This window comes from Chiloscyllium plagiosum, unplaced genomic scaffold (genome assembly GCF_004010195.1).
Source record: "Chiloscyllium plagiosum isolate BGI_BamShark_2017 unplaced genomic scaffold, ASM401019v2 scaf_3216, whole genome shotgun sequence".
Lineage (NCBI taxonomy): Eukaryota > Metazoa > Chordata > Chondrichthyes > Orectolobiformes > Hemiscylliidae > Chiloscyllium > Chiloscyllium plagiosum.
The window spans coordinates 3,143-20,715 of record NW_025211669.1 but is presented as its reverse complement, the minus strand read 5'-3'; the positions used below and the strand labels follow the sequence as shown (position 1 = coordinate 20,715).

At 38.6% G+C, this 17,573-nt stretch overlaps 1 protein-coding gene across 1 annotated transcript; it reads left to right on the top strand.

The window, feature by feature from the left end:
• The first annotated feature begins 844 nt into the window (after positions 1-844).
• Positions 845-17,172, top strand: LOC122547092 (E3 ubiquitin-protein ligase RNF130-like). Its single transcript, XM_043685670.1, has 5 exons — positions 845-879; positions 1,165-1,267; positions 2,590-2,794; positions 13,956-14,049; positions 17,092-17,172. Exons 1-5 carry the CDS (start codon positions 860-862, stop codon positions 17,117-17,119), a joined length of 450 nt encoding a protein of 149 aa, XP_043541605.1. The 5' UTR covers positions 845-859; the 3' UTR covers positions 17,120-17,172.
• The last annotated feature ends 401 nt before the right edge of the window (positions 17,173-17,573 follow it).

Sequence of the window (17,573 nt, the reverse complement as noted above, 5' to 3'; positions counted from 1 at the left end):
AGGCTTCTTCGAAACACCTTCCAAATCAGTGACCTCTACTGCCTAGAAATTTGAAGAGGTGCATAATGAACACCTAAAGGTCCATCCAAATTTTTCCTCATCCTAATTGAAAGTACATTGCTATTCCTTCACTGTTGCAGGGTCAAAGGTCTGGACCACCCTATTTAATACTGGAAAAGCGCAGCAGGTCAGGCAGCATCCAAGGAACAGGAGAATCGACGTTTTGGGCATAAACCCTGAAGAAGGGCTTATGCCCAAAACGTCAATTCTCCTGTTCCTTAGATGCTGCCTAACCTGCTGCGCTTTTCCAGCAACACATTTTCAGCTCTGATCTCCAGCATCTGCAGCCCTCACTTTCTCCACCCTATTTAATAGCAATGTTGGTGTGCCTACATCAGGCAAATTGCAATAGTTCAAGAAAGTTGCTCACTACCACTTCAAAGGCAGTTAGGAATGGGCAATAAAAACTGGCCTTGCCAGTGATGCCTGCACATTGTAAACAAAGTTTTAAAAGTACGAAACCTTTGTCAGACAAGACATCATTGCCAAAGTTTAATTTTGGAACAATTCTTGAAAATTCTTCTCAGTTCCTTAAGGAAATTGGTAAACTCCAAGTTAATTGCGCTAAGCATAACTATTCAAAAATAATATCACTGTATGCTGCATTTTTGAGGAAATCTATGAACCGCAGATTTGCTCCTAGCTTGTTGGTCTCTGCCTATTATAACTTGCTAACTATCTTGCACTTTGTATTATGTGTCAGCTGGATTAAGAATTTGTTGTTGATTCAGTCTGCTACAACAGGCAGATTCTGTAGATATGTAGTTAACTGTTGTTTATTATCAGAAGATCTGGAGTTATGCTTGTTTTGGAGTCCAGGTAAGTGCAGCCCAGAAAATGAGGGTGATTGATCAGAACGGGAGTAGTCATGAGTCAATGACAGAGCATTTCTTTGGAGTCTTTTAAACTAATCTTGCTAGCAATTAATCTGAGAAGAATGTTATTATGAAACAATCTAAATGTAATAGTCTGGTTACACAGTTAAAATACTTGTTTATTCGTGTTGCTAATTGACTTTTAGAATGGAGTAAAACAGCTTTTAATATATTGTAGCACTTACTGTCATGAGTCTTTCAAAACTAATTATGCTTTATCTTGTTTCAGGCATGTCTTCCATAAACATTGTGTTGATCCCTGGTTGAATGAACATTACACTTGCCCCATCTGCAAACAAAACATCCTGAAAGCCCTTGGATTGCTGTTAGGGGTAAAAGCAAGTTTTATTAATCTGTTTATATAGTTTTTGTGTACTAAACGTTGCAGAAAAATGATATGAAACTCCCCTAGAGCTTAGGCTATGTTACATGCACTTCCCAGACAGACTTCAGTAATAATATAGCAGTGAGGGAGCAGGTACAGTTTTTAAAAAATCAAAGCGGGCAGTTTTATATTTGTAAATAAACTTAAATTACTGACAAATTTTCCATCCTATTCAGCTCGATTGTACGGGCGTGATGAAGGTAGTGTTTTTGTATTCTCTCATTAAGATATTTATTTCAGTAATTCTATTGAGAAAATTTCTATCACAATTCCATAATGCCCTGTTGAAATTTGATACCCAGCTTTGGTTGTCACATTGCTGTGCCAGCTAAACACATCTCAAGGATTGAGAGTCAAATATGTGCTTGCAGATGAAAGAAAAAATCCATGCCAGCAAACTTCTTCAAATTAAGTGGTCAATGTCTAATGGAACAAGTCACTGTAAATTATGCGAAGGTCGAAAGCTTGGTAGCCTAACTTCACCATGAAGGATGTGCGAGTTTTAAAGGGACAGTCATTTCCTCAATTGAGATTGCCGGGGGGTGGGGGGGGAATAATTAGTTTATATAAAATAAAATATTTGTAAACATCTGAATCCATAATTCATGTGTCTTAGAGGTATGGCTTTTTTAGTTTTAAGACTTCAAGTATTAAATGTAATAGAAATGAAAGCAAATGAAGGGCAAATACAAGGAGACCTTTTAATTATTCTTTAAACCACATGACCAATGTCTAATGACGTCAAAGTTAGAAAGGGTAAAAATTGCACAATGGTAGGCTTTTTTTGAACTTTTCGTGGGGACAGAAGATCTCTAGTTATTTCAATAAGCTATTTGAATCATTTATGATATTTACAAATCAAGGCAGCTAAAAGCACTTTTGTACATAGGGAAATAGGGAATCATGGAGTTTGGAGAAAGAGCCATTAGAAACAGAAATTGTGTGAGTCACAAATTCAGTTTGCTAGATAAAAGGCAATAGATTATACTTGTATTTGGAACATGCCAAATATGCCATATTGCTGTGGAAATGTTCCTTTCTTTAACTTTATCATTATGAGAGCTTTGCACATAGAAGCAGACAGAGGTAATTACAGCTTGGTCTTGTGTAATTTGTAGCTGAGTCAAGGAAGCCTGGGTCTTCAAACCAATATTGCCTGGAGGCTTAAATCAGGATAATGTCCACATCTTAGATTAAAATATTTTTAAAACATTTTTTCCTTTTTGTGCTTGTCAGTGGTTAAATAAACAGTTATTTGGTGTCTTGCAGCCAGATGTACACTGCGCAGAGAATTCAACGCTTGATATGGAGAGATCAGTCAGAGAATCGCCCTCCAATCAGAGGTCCATGCCTATTGATGTGACGAATAATGGTTCCATCAGTCTTGAACCACTCCGTTTTCTGGGAAGCTCACCGTTGAGTCAGGAAGAGGAACCTGTGCCACGATCTAGAGAAATGAACGTCACTGTAACCAGTAAGGTTTTCCATAGTCAATAACAGAAAGATAAAGAGAACAAAGTATGAAGCAATGGTGTTGTTTTTCCCTCTTAAAGAATAAGCCAATTCATTGATGTTGCCACTAACACAACTTTTATGTTTGTTTATTTGAAAAGAAGGGTGCATACAGAAGTAACTGGAAATGTATTCCATCAAGTGATATAGTAAGATATTCCATTTCTATCACATGGAGCATTTAATACTTTTTGGTCCAAATGACATTTTCTTTTGAAAATGTCCATCAAAATTATTGCTTTAGATTATGTCATTATACCTAACAAAAAGGAAGGCTGACCATTTGATTGTTTCTGATCTAAGACCATATAATTCAACGATGAAGCTATATTTAAAAATGAGAAGTTTAAGGGCGCTATGGTGTGGTGGTAGTGTCCCTACCTCTAGATTAGGTGGCCTGGGTTCCAGTCTCATCTCCAGTGATGTGTAGAAACACCTGTGAACAGATAATTCAAAAAGATATGAAATGTAGAGATGTTTTGAAGTGTGGTTTGCTGCCACCATGTGGCAAAATAAATTTTTCCAACATAACGTGAGTAGTTTGGCTTTTGCAGCATTCAAAATTGTTTCTATTTTGAATTTTTTTGTTTCCCTTCTCTTCTTACACCTTGCCCAAAAAGTCTTGTTCACTTTCATGAGGGCTTAAAGGAAACTTAAGGTGCATTTTAAACAAAAAAAAAACTTGCTAATTATTATGTTTGAAGATTTCCATTGAGTTAGAATAATGTTCAACTAGTAATGTATCCTAGTGTTTGTTTCATTCTCTTTGCATTTATGTGGCTCTTTTTTTTACCACAATGGTTTCATAATTATCTCTGGTCTGAAAATGAGTGGTTTAATGGATAGAATTAGGGCTTGTATGCAAAGTTTGCCTTGAAGTATTCATCTTCATTGGACTATGATCTATTGATTTGATCATTGTGGAATATTTTCTTATGTTTTATATCAGTCGTTGAAATAAGCTGTTATACTGCTGACATGCACTTACTAAGCTTTGTTGCTGCACTGCTGGCTCAGCGACTTGCTCGTCACTCTAACAAGCTACTAATTTTGTGCAACATTTTTTTTGCCTCTACTCAAACTGCAAAGCTGCCATGAGATTTTGTGCAGGGTCAACCTGTGTGAAACAACAGAGTAAACTATGCGGAAGTTTCTGAGAAACTCTAAAATAACTGGATCTTCCTAGTTGCAAGTATTTTATTTGTAAAATTTTTGTTATTTATGCGTGTAACACTTGATGTAGCAATATTATCGATGTAGAGGACACATTTAAAGAAATTGATGAAACAACCCAAGAGAAATGAGAATTTTTGTTTATTTATGCCATGCCTTATGATCTGAAATGCACTGATGAATGGGCAGTGGAAACTGATTCAAAAATAACTTTCAAAAAGGAATTGGATAAATACTGAAAAGGGGAAAAAAAAGTATAGCGCTATGTGGAGACGGCAAAACGAGTAGGACGAATTGAAAAGCATTCAAATAGCTGGCACAGGCATGATGGACTGAATGGCTTCCTCTTGTACTTAACGGTATGCAAAACCTTTCACAACTTATATAAAGGCGGTTTTTACAAAGCAGTTTCAGCGAAGGATCCGGTTTTATTTATGCGTTTAAATTATATTGTTCTACTTTGATAGTTGTGCACATTATGCCTGGTTCAAAGATTTTTATAAGTAGATTTATAAAATCTTTCTGAGCTCTTTCTGAGTCAATGCTTTACTTTTGCAATCATGTTTGCTTCTTCATTTTTGTTTTTTTCTTTATAATTTATTACTATATAGATTGAAAACCAGCTCTTATAGGAGGAAGAGAATGATCTCTAAATGAGACAAGAAGCAGGATTTTGTTTGATGGGTCAGTTCTTGACATCTGGATTAAAATATTGGTTTTGACACCTCACCATGTCAGGAGCATTATTTCAAAGCTAATTTTTTGACAGAGTCATTGGTTTGTGGCCAAGAGGATACTCACTGTTTGCTAGAGGATAGCAGGCAGGCTCTCAAAGCTAAATGGGTTTTCCAGAACTGAAAGCCTTGCAACCTCTCATTTCAGGTTATGGAGAGAGGGAGGTGCTCTTCATTTTGAGGTATCCTGTCAGCAGTTTTAATGTACTGGAATTAAAAAGAGCCACAACTGTTTCACCATCATGTGGGAAAGAAATCCCTCCTGGCCAAATTTGGGGAACATATGCACGTGGGTCATAACATGGTCCCAAACATCCTCAAAGCTCTTACTCTGCTGCTGGAAAGCATCTCCAGATATCTGGCATGCTTCCAAACCAGTTGACCCTTCCAGTTGCAATTAGCCTTTTTAATTGACTTAACAATCTACTTGCGGCTAGGTAGCTGTTCCTCACCTAAACTGAAAACAGAAAAGTAGCTGAAGTCCAGACCCCATGAAGAAGAACTGATATATTCTGACCATCAGGAAATTTTATGTTTTCTGATCTCCATATAATGAACAAAACCTTGTACCAGATCTTTCATACCTCTGAGTGTATTAAACTTCACTTCTGTTTTTTTTCCGTAGCCGCTAGAAATTGTACAGCTCATCTCTGGGTGGTTCTGTTTGTTATAAAAGCATCTCAAAGTAATTTTTCTTTGACAGTCCCTCATCAAGTTAGCAAGTTGACAGTGGTGAAAATAAAAATTTTCACGTTCTGCTGAATCTAACTTTTTGAAAAGTCTTTTTAACCATTAATGTTTCAAAAGAAACTTTAATCTCAAGTGCAACAGGAAAATAATTGACTTTGTATTCCAAAAGTAGACTCATGGCCTACATCTTGCAACCTTTTGAACATCTTCTGTAAAATTTGACTTCACAAGCCAACAAGTGTAGCCTTCATTTTTGGAGTTGCGTTTTCAGCATAACATTTGTGAGACCCCTCGACATAAGAATAAATGCATATGATTTATTTATTTCAAACATTAAAAGAGACCTATCCATCTTGAAGAAGCAAGAAGGTTTACAGCATTGAATTTTAATTACAATTTTACTGCCAAGCATTAAAACTGTTATGCAGTAGTTAGAGTGGCCAATGGAGAATGAAAGATTGGATTGCTTATAAACTATGGATGTTGATGAAAGCTTCCACGTGAGCCAGCGTTACACAAGTTGTGGCTGTACTGTCATCAATATTTTATCATTACTAAATATGTATGGTCTGGTATTATGTCCTGGTCTCAAAATACCACCATCAGCCTCCACAATTATTTTGTGATTCGTATAATTTATGGCATGTTGCAAAATTAATTGAGAGACTGCTGATTCAAATAAAAGATATCTTCTGTCAAAATTCATTTTTGTTCTAAATTATTTGGCTGCACAAAAAGATAACTATCAATGTAACTGGTATACTAGAAACTAAGAAATGCCAGTTGCTTGTAAAGCACATATAGACACTGCCGGTGAATAAATTTAATTTTCTAATTTTAATAAAATTCCATCATTTAAAAACTTTTTTGCGCACTTAGGTCTAGGTGCATCTTTTATTTTTAACAAAATTTATGCAGATCAATGAAGAGCTACCCTTTTTTCTACTCTTTCATGGGATGAGGAAATATCTGCCCAGGCCAGCATCTATTGCCCAATCCTGATTGACCTCAAGAAAATAGTAATGAGCTGCTTTCTTGAATAACTGAAGTTCATGCTTTTGACCCAGCAACAGTGAAGGAATGGTGATTATAGTTCCAGGGCAGATGATTAGTGACGTGGAGAGAATCTTGCAAATCCTGGTGTTACCATAAATATGCTGCGTCTTCAAGGTGGTGGAGGTTGCAGATTGGGAAAGTGCTGTTAAAGGACCCTTTGTGAGGTTTTTATAGTGCACCTGCCACTGTGAATTGGTGAGGGGAGTCAATAGCACCACTTATAATCAAGCAGACTGCTTTGACCTTGATGATGCCAAATGTCTTGAGATTGTTGGATCTGTACTCATTACACAAATGGAGAATGTTCTGCCATACCCCTGACTTGTGCCATGTAGTTACTTGTGGAGGACATGAATAACATGCCAGTAATTGACAAAGAGATGAAAATAAATGAGGACCTGGAAACAGTCATTATTGCGTAAGTAGTAGTGTTGGACAAGCTAATGGAGCTGAGGATAGACAAGTCTCCTGGCCATGATGGAATGCATCCCAGGGTACTAAAAGAGATGGCAGGAAAAATAACAATTGAATTGAATTTGACTTGACCTGAGTTGACACGATTCACAGTGAAAACCTTTGTCTTGCGAGCAATACAGGCAGATCACGTACTTAAGTAGCATAGGTAAACAGCGGCAGAAACAAAAACACAGGTACAAGCGAGTCCTGAGAATTTAAGAGTCCATTCAGTATTGCAACAGTAGGGTAGAAACTGGTGCATGTGTTCAGACTTCTGTGCTATCTCCCCGATGGTAGAGGTTGTAGAAAAACATTGCCAGGGTGGGATGGATCTTTAAGAATGCTGACGTCCTTTCCTTGACAGTGGATTTTCCAAAATTTGCTGAACTCTGGGGCTGTCCCAGAAGATTGGGAAACAGTACATGTGGTGCTACTGTTTAAAAAGGGAGGTAGAAAAAAGTTGGGGAATTATAGACCTTTTAGCTTAACCTCTGTAGTGGGCAAGATGCTTGATCTATTATCAAGGAAGAAAGAGCAAGGCGACTCAATAATATTGTCCTGTTGGGCAGACGCAGCATGGGTTCTTGAAGGACAGGGCATGCTTGACAAATATTTTGGAATTCAGTGAAGACATTATGAGCAAGGTCTACAAAGGGGACCCAGTGAATGTGGTGTACCTAGATTTTCAAAAGGCCTTTGACAAGGTGCCGCACAAGAGGCTGCCGCATATGATAAGGATACATGGCTTTACGGGTAAAGTACCAGCATGGATAGAGAATTGGCTGACTAACAGGAAGCAAAGAGTTGGGATAAATGAGTGCTATTTTAGCTGGCAATCAGTGACTAGTGGTATGTCTCAGATCAGTGTTGGGACCACAATTATTCACAATTTATATTGATGATTTGGAGTTGGAGACCGTGTGTAGTGTGTCAAGGTTTGCAGATGACACTAAGATGAGTGGCAGAACAAAGTGTGCAGAGGACTGTGAAATTTTGCAGAAGAACATAGGTACTTTGAGTGGGCAAAGGTATGGCAGATGGAATTTAATGTTAATAAATGTGAAGTCATGCATTTTGGTAGGAGTACCAGTAATAAAAAGGATTATTACTTGAATGGTAAAAAGTTCCAGCCTGCTGCTGTGCAGAGGGACCTGGGTGTCCTTGTGCGCGAATCACAGGTCAGTCTGCAGGTACAACAAGTAATTAGGAAGGCAAATGGAATTTGTCCTTCATTGCTAAAGGGATCGAATTTAAAAGCAGGGAGATTATGTTGCAGCTGTACAGGGTGCTGGTGAGGCCACACCTGGAGTACTGTCTCCTTACTTGAGAAAGGATGTACTGGCAATAGAGGGACTGCAGAGGAGGTTCACTCAGTTGATTCTGAAGTTGAGGGGGTTGCCTTATGCGGAGACACTGAGTAAACTGGGATTATATTAATCGGAATTCAGAAGATTGAGGAGGGATCTTATAGAAACATATGAAGGGAATAGATAAGACTGTAGAGAGGATGTTTCCATTGGCAGGTGAAGCTAGGACAAGAGGGCATAGCCTGAAGATTAGAGGGAGCAGATTTAGAACTGAATTGAGAAGTAACGTCTTCACTCAGAGTTGTAAATCTGTGGAATTCCTTGCCCAGTGAAGTAGTTGATGCTACTTCAGTAAACTTTTTTAAAGCGAAGGCAGTTTTTTTTGAACAATAAATTAATTGAGGGATACAGTGAGATTGTAGGTAAGTGGATCTGAGTCCACGAAAAGATCAGCCATGATCTTATTCAATGGCAGAGCAAGCTCGAAGGGCCAGGCGACCTACTCCTACTCTTAGTTCTTAAATTTATCTGCTTGAATAATAACTGGCATCAGTGCAGCACATGGGTACAATTTGAGAGTTGGAGATAGCAAGTTTATTTTTGTAGACATAATCTTAAAGTGAAATTAGTACGCAGTCAGATAGGAAATCTGTGACCATCAGGCATTCCAGAAGGACCGGGCATGATGACTTTGAATACATTTCACTCTCCAGCTCGTACTTTGCTTGAATGTTACTGAGATGGATGGTTCCTCTGGAGATCCCGTTTATGGCAGCATGACTGGCTCAGCTGTGTAGAGGCAATTGTGTTATGGGATTAGATGATTAAGATATAGACTGGCACTAATGCAATATGTTGCCTCTCTTGTGTCAGGAACAAGGATGTCATTAAGCAGTTACAGAGCAGGGCAAGGAAAGTGAGAGGTCAGCATTCACATTTGGTACTACGTTCCCTTTTTGTAGAAAACTCCCATTATGGGCAGAGAGTCTAAATTGGCTATTAATTAGCAACACCAGGATCTCAATTGGTCTCCCTGTTGCTCGATTCTGTCCCTGAGGATGGGCTGTTAAATTCCTTCCCTGCATTTGAGTTTATTCTATAGGCTGTCAACTAGTGGAATAGATATAAAGTAGCAAGTTTGTAAGGATATTACAAGGTGATGCAAGAATTACCAATTTCTTATAATTAAGAAATGTTAATTATCCTAATGTAGACTGAGATTGTGAAGGGCAAAGAAGACCAAGTATTTCTCGAGAGTGCTGAAAATAATTCTCGACATGCATGTTTTGTACTGTATGTTTTCAGTCCAATTAGGAAGGAGGCATTTCGTTCTGGGAAGTGAGGTGGGTCAAGTGAATCATGTGTCGGGAGGGGAAACATTTCAGGGATAGTAACTGAAACATCAAAGTTTAAAGTTGCCTATGGAATAGGGCAAGGTTGGGTAGCGTTTTCACCTGACTAAATGGACACAGATAGCTTTGATTTAATGTCTCATGCAAAGGGCCTCTGACTAATGTAGTCCTAGGAGAATAGTGCATAAAGTGTCCATCTGAATTATATTCACAAGTACTCTGATATGGGGCTTATGCCCACAATCTTCTGCTTTTACGCATCAGCTTTTAGCACCAGCTGAGCCAACCTGACACTTGACAAATAATTATAATTCTTTTCAGGTGAGGTTCAGAATGTTGTTGCATTTCTGTACCTAAGAGTTGGATGATCCCAACTATTAGGCAATAAAGTAATGTATTATTAAGGCAAGTGCATTTTGGTTTTGATTGAAATGCGATGGAGTCTCAGAATCCCTGTGGAATTGTAACTGAATTTCATTACTTATTTACTGAGTTCTCATTCAATTCCAAACCTCAACATTTGGGGAGATGTCAAGGCAAATGCTTGAGATTCATTCTTGATCATCCTTGTCACATGCCAAGAGAATCCGAGAACAAAATTTATTGGATCTTCTGAGGATGAGATGTTCCCACTTCTCAATTTTGTGAAAATTTCAAACTGGTTGGAGGTTAGCCTCTCAGATGGGAAATTCAGTGCTTTTTGGAACCCTGTGCAATGTCAAACTTTCAAGTTGAGATTGTATGTTGTGAACAGTATTTAGGATGATGAAAAATGTTTCTTATTGATCTCAATCGTGAAGTTGATGAGAAAGACTGACTCTTTTTAGTTTGAGTTTACTGCTCACAAAGTGCATTTGTGTCAAACTTTTATCACATTAAAAATACAGACTAAAATATTTCAAAATACTGATGGTCTATCTGGGCTGCACTGTTTTGACATTTTGACTTTTTCATATTTTCGTCTTTAATTCCTTGTGTGTAATGTGCTGTGTGAATGTGTTTCCTCCAGCAATGTGGACTTTGGGATATGTTTCACAGGCTGTAATAGTCTTCCAGTACTTTTAATGATGATTCTTCATACTTAACCTGAAGGATGAATTGTCAGCTAGCAATTTGACTGCAAAATTGTAGCTTGCTTGATCCTGATCTCCTGTTACACGTAACTGTACTTATATGCAAGATTTCTTCATGACTCAGCAAGTAAATGAACCAGTTACAATATATTTTCAAGTCTGTCATAAATTAAATGATCACAGCTAGGTCTCTTTCTGCCAATGTGATTCACTTCAGTGCCCCGTATGCTCAAAAGAGGAGAAACTAGTCCCTGATCCACAACATAAATGATCACCGGTGTAATCTAACAGATTGTTTTCTAAAGAACTCCAATTAGGATGTGTTGAACAATGTTTGATACTGTTATGACTCACTGGGATAGTGCACTGGAAATCAAGCCCCGGTATTCCTGAAATCACAACAAAAGTTAAAGATTTGAAAAATACATGTAAAGTTCCCCAGTTTACCTGACTTTCAGACTCAGATTGATAGAAAACACAAACCACTTTCTGTATTGAACAAGAGTTATTATTTAAGTAATTAGACTTTTTCATTACAGGGAAATCAGTATATAACACCACTAACTAAACTCTGAACACTTTATAAATTCTCTTTCTCTCTCTCTCACAATTCACTCAATTCCTTATGATTTTTCTGCTGTCCAGCATGTCATTTGTCACCTTTCTGCAGTTTCTTTCGCTCATTGGTGAGAGACGCTAGAAGACAGTGAGGACTACACATGCTGGAGAAATCAGAGTTGATAAAGTGTGGCACTAGAAAAAGCACAGCAGGTCAGGCAGCGTCTGAGGAGCAAAATGGTCGACTTTTTGGGCAGGACCCTTCTCAGGACACAAGGAGGCCAGTACACTTACCTAAACGTTTCTGACATGTCAGTGAAAAGTCGCAGCACACAACTGTTTTGGAAAAAGCAAACTGGTTTTGTTCCGGTTTATAGTGAATTTTGACTGCAAATCTCTCTCTCTCTCTGTGTCTCTCTGTGTCTCTCTGTGTCTCTCTGTGTCTCTCTCTTTTTCTCTCTTTTCTCTCTCTCTCTCTCTCTCTCTCAACTGCTTGTTGTCAGCAAAAAATTGTTTTAGAAAACAATTCTTTCTCCTTTCAGTCCCAGTTTTACAAACACAAAAATAAAAGACACAATCCTTACAACATCAGAAACATTACCCAAATCTACACTTGGTTCACCTTATTGCTGCTGGAAACAGTTAGCCATGTCTATATACATTATTCCAGGACAACTCTGACAGGCCTTCCACAATCTATCTTCTAAATTTGAGATCGTGATAAACTCCTTAATTACACCAAGTTTGTTTTCCCACTGCCCTGTGCTCACTAACCTGTCAAAGGACAACTAGCTTTTAATCATATTATTGCAAAATGCAGTGGATTCTGAGAATCTGCAATAAAAACTAAAAAAAAAAGTCTGGGGTTTCTCAGCAGGTCAGGCAGCATCTGCGAGAGAAACTGAGTTAATATTTCAATTCTGATGAAAGGTTATTTTGACATAAAAACGTTGGCCCTGGATTTTTAACACTGAAGCAGGTAGAGGACTTGGGAGAATTCTCAAGAGGAAGTGCCCATGAAGGCGTGCCGCAGCTGAAGAATGCAGTTGGGACAGCTGACCAGGAAAGAAGAATGCCTAACAAGCTCTGAGCCCAGAAATCCTTTATCACAGTGCAACACCAGTATTCCAAGGAAATGCTGTTTCATTGACAGCCTTGGCTTTCTGATCTCTGCTGTCCATTACACAATACTCATTATGTGAATTTGCGGCTTATGCTATTGACATCATAAAGGATCTGGATGATTGATACTTTATTGCCTTGGAGTAAAGGAACAATTTTTTTTTAGTAGATAGTTGTAAATTTTTAAAGGCTTGTTTACTTATGGTATTGTTACAATAGTGATTTTTGGTTCTATGCATTGTAAAGTGGATCAGTAGAAATGAAGTGGTATAGAATCCCTACATTGCAGAAGAACATTTGGCCCACAGAGTCTGCACGATCCTCCAAAGCACATCCCACCCAGACCCACCTCCCCACCGTATCCCGTAACCCCACATTTGCCCTGGCTAATCTACCCGAACACTATGGACAATTTCAGCATGGCCCTTCCAACTAACCTGCACAATTTTGGACTGTGTGAAGAAACCAGAGCATCCCAAGGAAACCCATGCAGACATTGGGAAAATGTGCAAACTCCACACACACACACACACACAGTCACCTGAGGAAGGAATAGAATTGGAGTCCCTGGCGCTATGAGACAATAGTACTAACTACTGAGCCACTATGCCATTTGACACATGGGGGATGAAGCATCATTGAAGTGGATGGAAGAGGAAGAATGGTACATGAGGTGAACCTTTTGAAATGGTTCCCTGTAAATAATGATTCACAACACCTTTTGAGGTACCATGAATGAGGACTCTTTGTGACCTGAACCACCTTGCACACTTAAAATGCACTGCTGAAGTTTAGAAAACCTGGACAGAAGATCAGAAGTCTTGCATCAGGGCATACCAGTCATATTTAAAGGGCTCCTGAGGCCAACTTGACTTTCTGAAATTCAGCTTGTCAAATCTGTTGCTTTCCATAGATGCTGTCTGAATTGCTGAATGTTTCCAGCATTGTTCTCTCTTTCCACAGTCTTCTCCAGACCTACAAGTTGCCAAGATTTCATCACTTTGCTAATTTGGGGTCCAAAATGTCCCTGTTGGTGGTGATGTATGCATGTACCTTAGTCCTAATCTCTGGAATTTTCTTCTTGGAGCTCTCCACCTCTCTTGCTGTCTTTAAAACCTATCATCTTGGCCATCTGCCTAACTGCCACCTTTTGAACCCATGGAAAATATTGCATTTTTGTGTTGTGAAGTGCCTTTTGGAAATTAATGCACTACATTAAATATATATTGGTGTCCTAACTGACTGGCTGGTCATTGTAACATAGGAGAGTTAACTAATTAGCAATGTCCTTGGTCCTTTTGCTTAAAACCTGTTGTATTTTAGAAATGTACAGGAATCATTTTAAATGGTAACATTTATAGTTGTTGTTATTGAACATGACTGGAAAGGTGTGAAGTAGGACCAATGATGTGTGATTTTTGGATGCCTGTCAAACCTGCTCACCATTTCCTTGCACTGCACTGTTGTTGATTCTGCTTTCATGTCTAATTGATATTTTCTTAGACATGCTCACTTGTGCTGCCACCGCTGCTGCTGCATAGGGGATTCACATCATTTTTCACATACCGTGCCCAGAGTGATTTACCTTTCCTTTGTTAACAGAAGAATGGCTTATTATCGCAAGTTTTGGTGTGCTTAGCGCTCTCACTCTCTTCTACATGATAATCAAAGCAACCACAGGCACAGCAGAAGATGAGTAAGTATTCAGTCAATTCCCATTTTATATTTCATATATGTTTTCTAGGTGACATTTGGATTATGTTGATTTGTAGCTTGCCTTTTTGGAGGTTTCTTGCCTGTATTCTCAGTGAATGTTATGAGACAGAGAATGCTTCTCACTTAACTATTTGACTACTTAATCTAAACTCTGTTACTTTGTAATCTACTCCGAAAAGTTTGTTCAAACCCAACCTGGTAAAGAAAATTAATAAATGGAAAACAAGTAACACTTTCGCCATTCAGAATTAATTATTGTAGTTTGTTCTTAATTCCCCAGGGTGGTAATGCAATTTATTTTTGGATATTTGTATAATGTAATGGTACCAACTTATTGAATCCAGTAAGAACTGGTTCAGCAGGTGAGCCAAACTGAATTTGGATCAGTTCACCTGACGAAGGCACAATGCTCTGAAAGCTTGTGATTTCAAATAAACCTGTTGGACTATAAACTAGTGTTGTCTGACTTCTGACCTTGTCCACCCCAGTCCAACACCGGCACCTCCACATCATGATTTTGGATCATTGGCCTTTTAATGCAGAGCTAACACCTTTAATCCAATTACAGATATTTTAAAAGAAAAACTACATTTACATCCAAGCATTAACTGCTTACAGATCTGGCTACACAGTAAAAGTACGCTCTGATTTATAGAGTCATAGAGATGTACAGCATGGAAACAAACCCTTCGGTCCAACCCGTCCATGCCGACCAGATATCCCAACCCAATCTAATCCACTTTGTCTATTTATCCTATCCATGCCCCTCATAATTTTGTAAACCTCCATAAGGTCACCCCTCATCCCTCCGATGTTCCAGGGAAAACAGCCCCAGCCTGTTCAGCCTCTCCCTGTAGCTCAGATCCTCCAACCCTGGCAACATCCTTGTAAATCTTTTCTGAACCCTTTCAAGTTTCACAACATCTTTCCTATAGGAAGGATTTATATATGCTAAATTAAATATTGACTCCTCAGATACTAGAGCAGCCCATGTTCAAATGCAACATGACCTGGACAATATCTACACTTGAGATGAAAAGTCGCAAGTAACATTTACACCAGGCAATCTAACCACTGCCCTTTAATACAAAGTGACATTACCATCGCTTAATCCTTATGGCATTATGGGTCTACCTACAGTTCAGGATTGCATTTGTTCAAGAAGGCAGTTCATCACCATCTTCTCAATGGAAATTCGGGATGGGCAAAAATGCTGGCCAGCCAAAATGATACCTACGTCCCAAGATTGAATTTTAATAAAGAACGTAGGAGCTCAGTCACGCAAAAATCCAAAGCAGGCTGATAAGTTTAATGATGAAGAAATGGAGGAAACTAGGTGTGTTTTGGCATTCCCTTCATTATATCATACTACTTCCAACTCAGCGGAGGTGATAAATTTTTACGTAGTTAGATGGCCAGCAGCTTTCTGGCTGCGTACAGTGACATCATCGTCGATAGCTATTCATTATCACATTTCTTTCACACATTTAAGAACAGAAAACTGAGTGGAATCTCTAAGTATAGTATAAGCCCCTCCCCCCCCACTCGCAGGGGATACGTCCCAAGATCAACCGCGGATAGGAGCGAACCCATTAATTTCAATGGGAAACAAACCTTCCCAGCAGCTCCCTGGTTCTGGAAGGTTCCCTATAATATGTAACTGAAACCGCAGAAAACGATTCCATGGATGCAGGGTCGCCCTGTGTACCTCTAAACAATATATTGGCAAGAACATACAAGATACATAATTGTTAGTCAATGACCATCACAAACGAGAGGATCTAACTAACTCTCCATGGCCGAATGGAATCACTGAATCCCCTACTGTCAAAAATTGCAAAGTGGGGCTGTTTGCAGAAGATTGTCATAGCTTTTTATTTCAGTTTTACACTTATGTAACACTAGCTACTAGAGCAATAGACTGAGAGTTCTGGTAACAAGCACATCTCCCCCAAAGCCTGCCTGCTATCTACAGGGCAAAACCTCAGAAATGCAAAGTCATCCACTTTTCTTTGATGAGTGCAGTTCCAACAATGCTCAAGAAGTTCCATACCATCCAAGACCGCTTAGGAACTCCACTAGCTGCAAGTTTCCCTCAAAGTTGCACATCATGCTGATTTGGAACTGTCGCTGGATCAGAATTCTCAAGTTCCTTCCTTCACAATACTCTGTATACCTGGACCATGTAGACTGCATTAATTCATGAAGGTGGCTCATCACCATTTTTCTGAGGGCAGTTAAGGGTGGACAATAAATGCTCTCCTATCAGCAATGCCCACATCCCTAAAACAACTCAAAAAAAAGCAGGTGACCATTCAGCCCCTCAAGTCTACTCTGCTATTTAATAAGATCATGGCTAATCAGTCTCTTAACTCCATCTACCTGCCTTGTCTCCATATTCCTTAACTTATGTCTAGTAAGATACCTATCAATTTCAGGTGTAAAATTATTAATTGAGATAGCACCTATTGCTTTTTCTGGGAGGGGGTCCCAATTTCTTTCACAATGTGCATGAACTGCCTCCCAGCTTCTCTCTTGAATGTCATGCCTCTGATTTTGAAGTCCTCGTTCTGGACACACACTATCTATACACTTAATGCTTTTCAAAGCCCAGGAGACTTCAGTCAATGCTAGAATGTTAAAATGGGGGAAGTAGGATGGAAATAAACACAATTCATCATGGGGAAGCAGAAAGAAACTGCCGGTTTCCAACTATGGTAAACTGATATAAATATCAAATATTTATTGTGCCATTAGACATGATGGTATAATTGATCCAAAATTAGCCTAAGACTTGTTTGAGGTCATTGATTTCCAAGCAATAAATTGTAGCAGATGAATTGAAACTAAACTGCATGTATCTATTACAGGATTATTTTTAGAAAGGTAGATGTGATTTGGAATTTCCGAAAATTATTTACTCTTGCATGTTATGAACAACCTACAAAAGGCAGATAATCTGAAATCATTCAATGAAATTGAGATTACACAAGTTAAGTGAACAGTATGATTCCCATTTTAGATATGAAAGTGAGACAATACAGTTGTGAAAGATTGGAAATGAAAGAAGATAATTGAACAGGTAAGTACCACCATGGCAAGTACTTTGCCAATGAACTTTCACCAAATCAATTTTAAAGGTGTTAGATTTTGGATGAATGCTTTTCTATAGGATTCACTGAAAACATCCTTTTCAAATACATTTTAGTGCATTAGGTCCAGAGGGAGGATGGCAATTGAACTATAGATTTCACCTTGACAGCCTTCTGAAAATGGATTCTTATAGTGATAGTATGTTACACCTTACAAACATGTAAAAAGAAATCAAACCCTGTCTCTCTGGGGAAAGTGTAAAAGTGCTTTGTCATGACTGAATTGTTCTCACTGAGAGCTTTAGGAACCCTGTAAATTAAGGTTTTGTTTTGAAGGATAACCCAGTTCCAGTTCAGAGGAACAGTATGTGGGAGTATTTGCCTGTGGTGATAATGATGTGTAAAAATATTT

Excerpts from the sequence above, each read along its gene's own strand:
- LOC122547092 (XM_043685670.1), top strand. The coding sequence starts at position 860 with ATGCTTGTTTTGGAGTCCAG. Across the intron at positions 1,268-2,589 it reads CCCTTGGATTGCTGTTAGGG|CCAGATGTACACTGCGCAGA; the intron begins GTAAAAGCAAGT and ends GGTGTCTTGCAG. Across the intron at positions 2,795-13,955 it reads AATGAACGTCACTGTAACCA|AAGAATGGCTTATTATCGCA; the intron begins GTAAGGTTTTCC and ends CTTTGTTAACAG.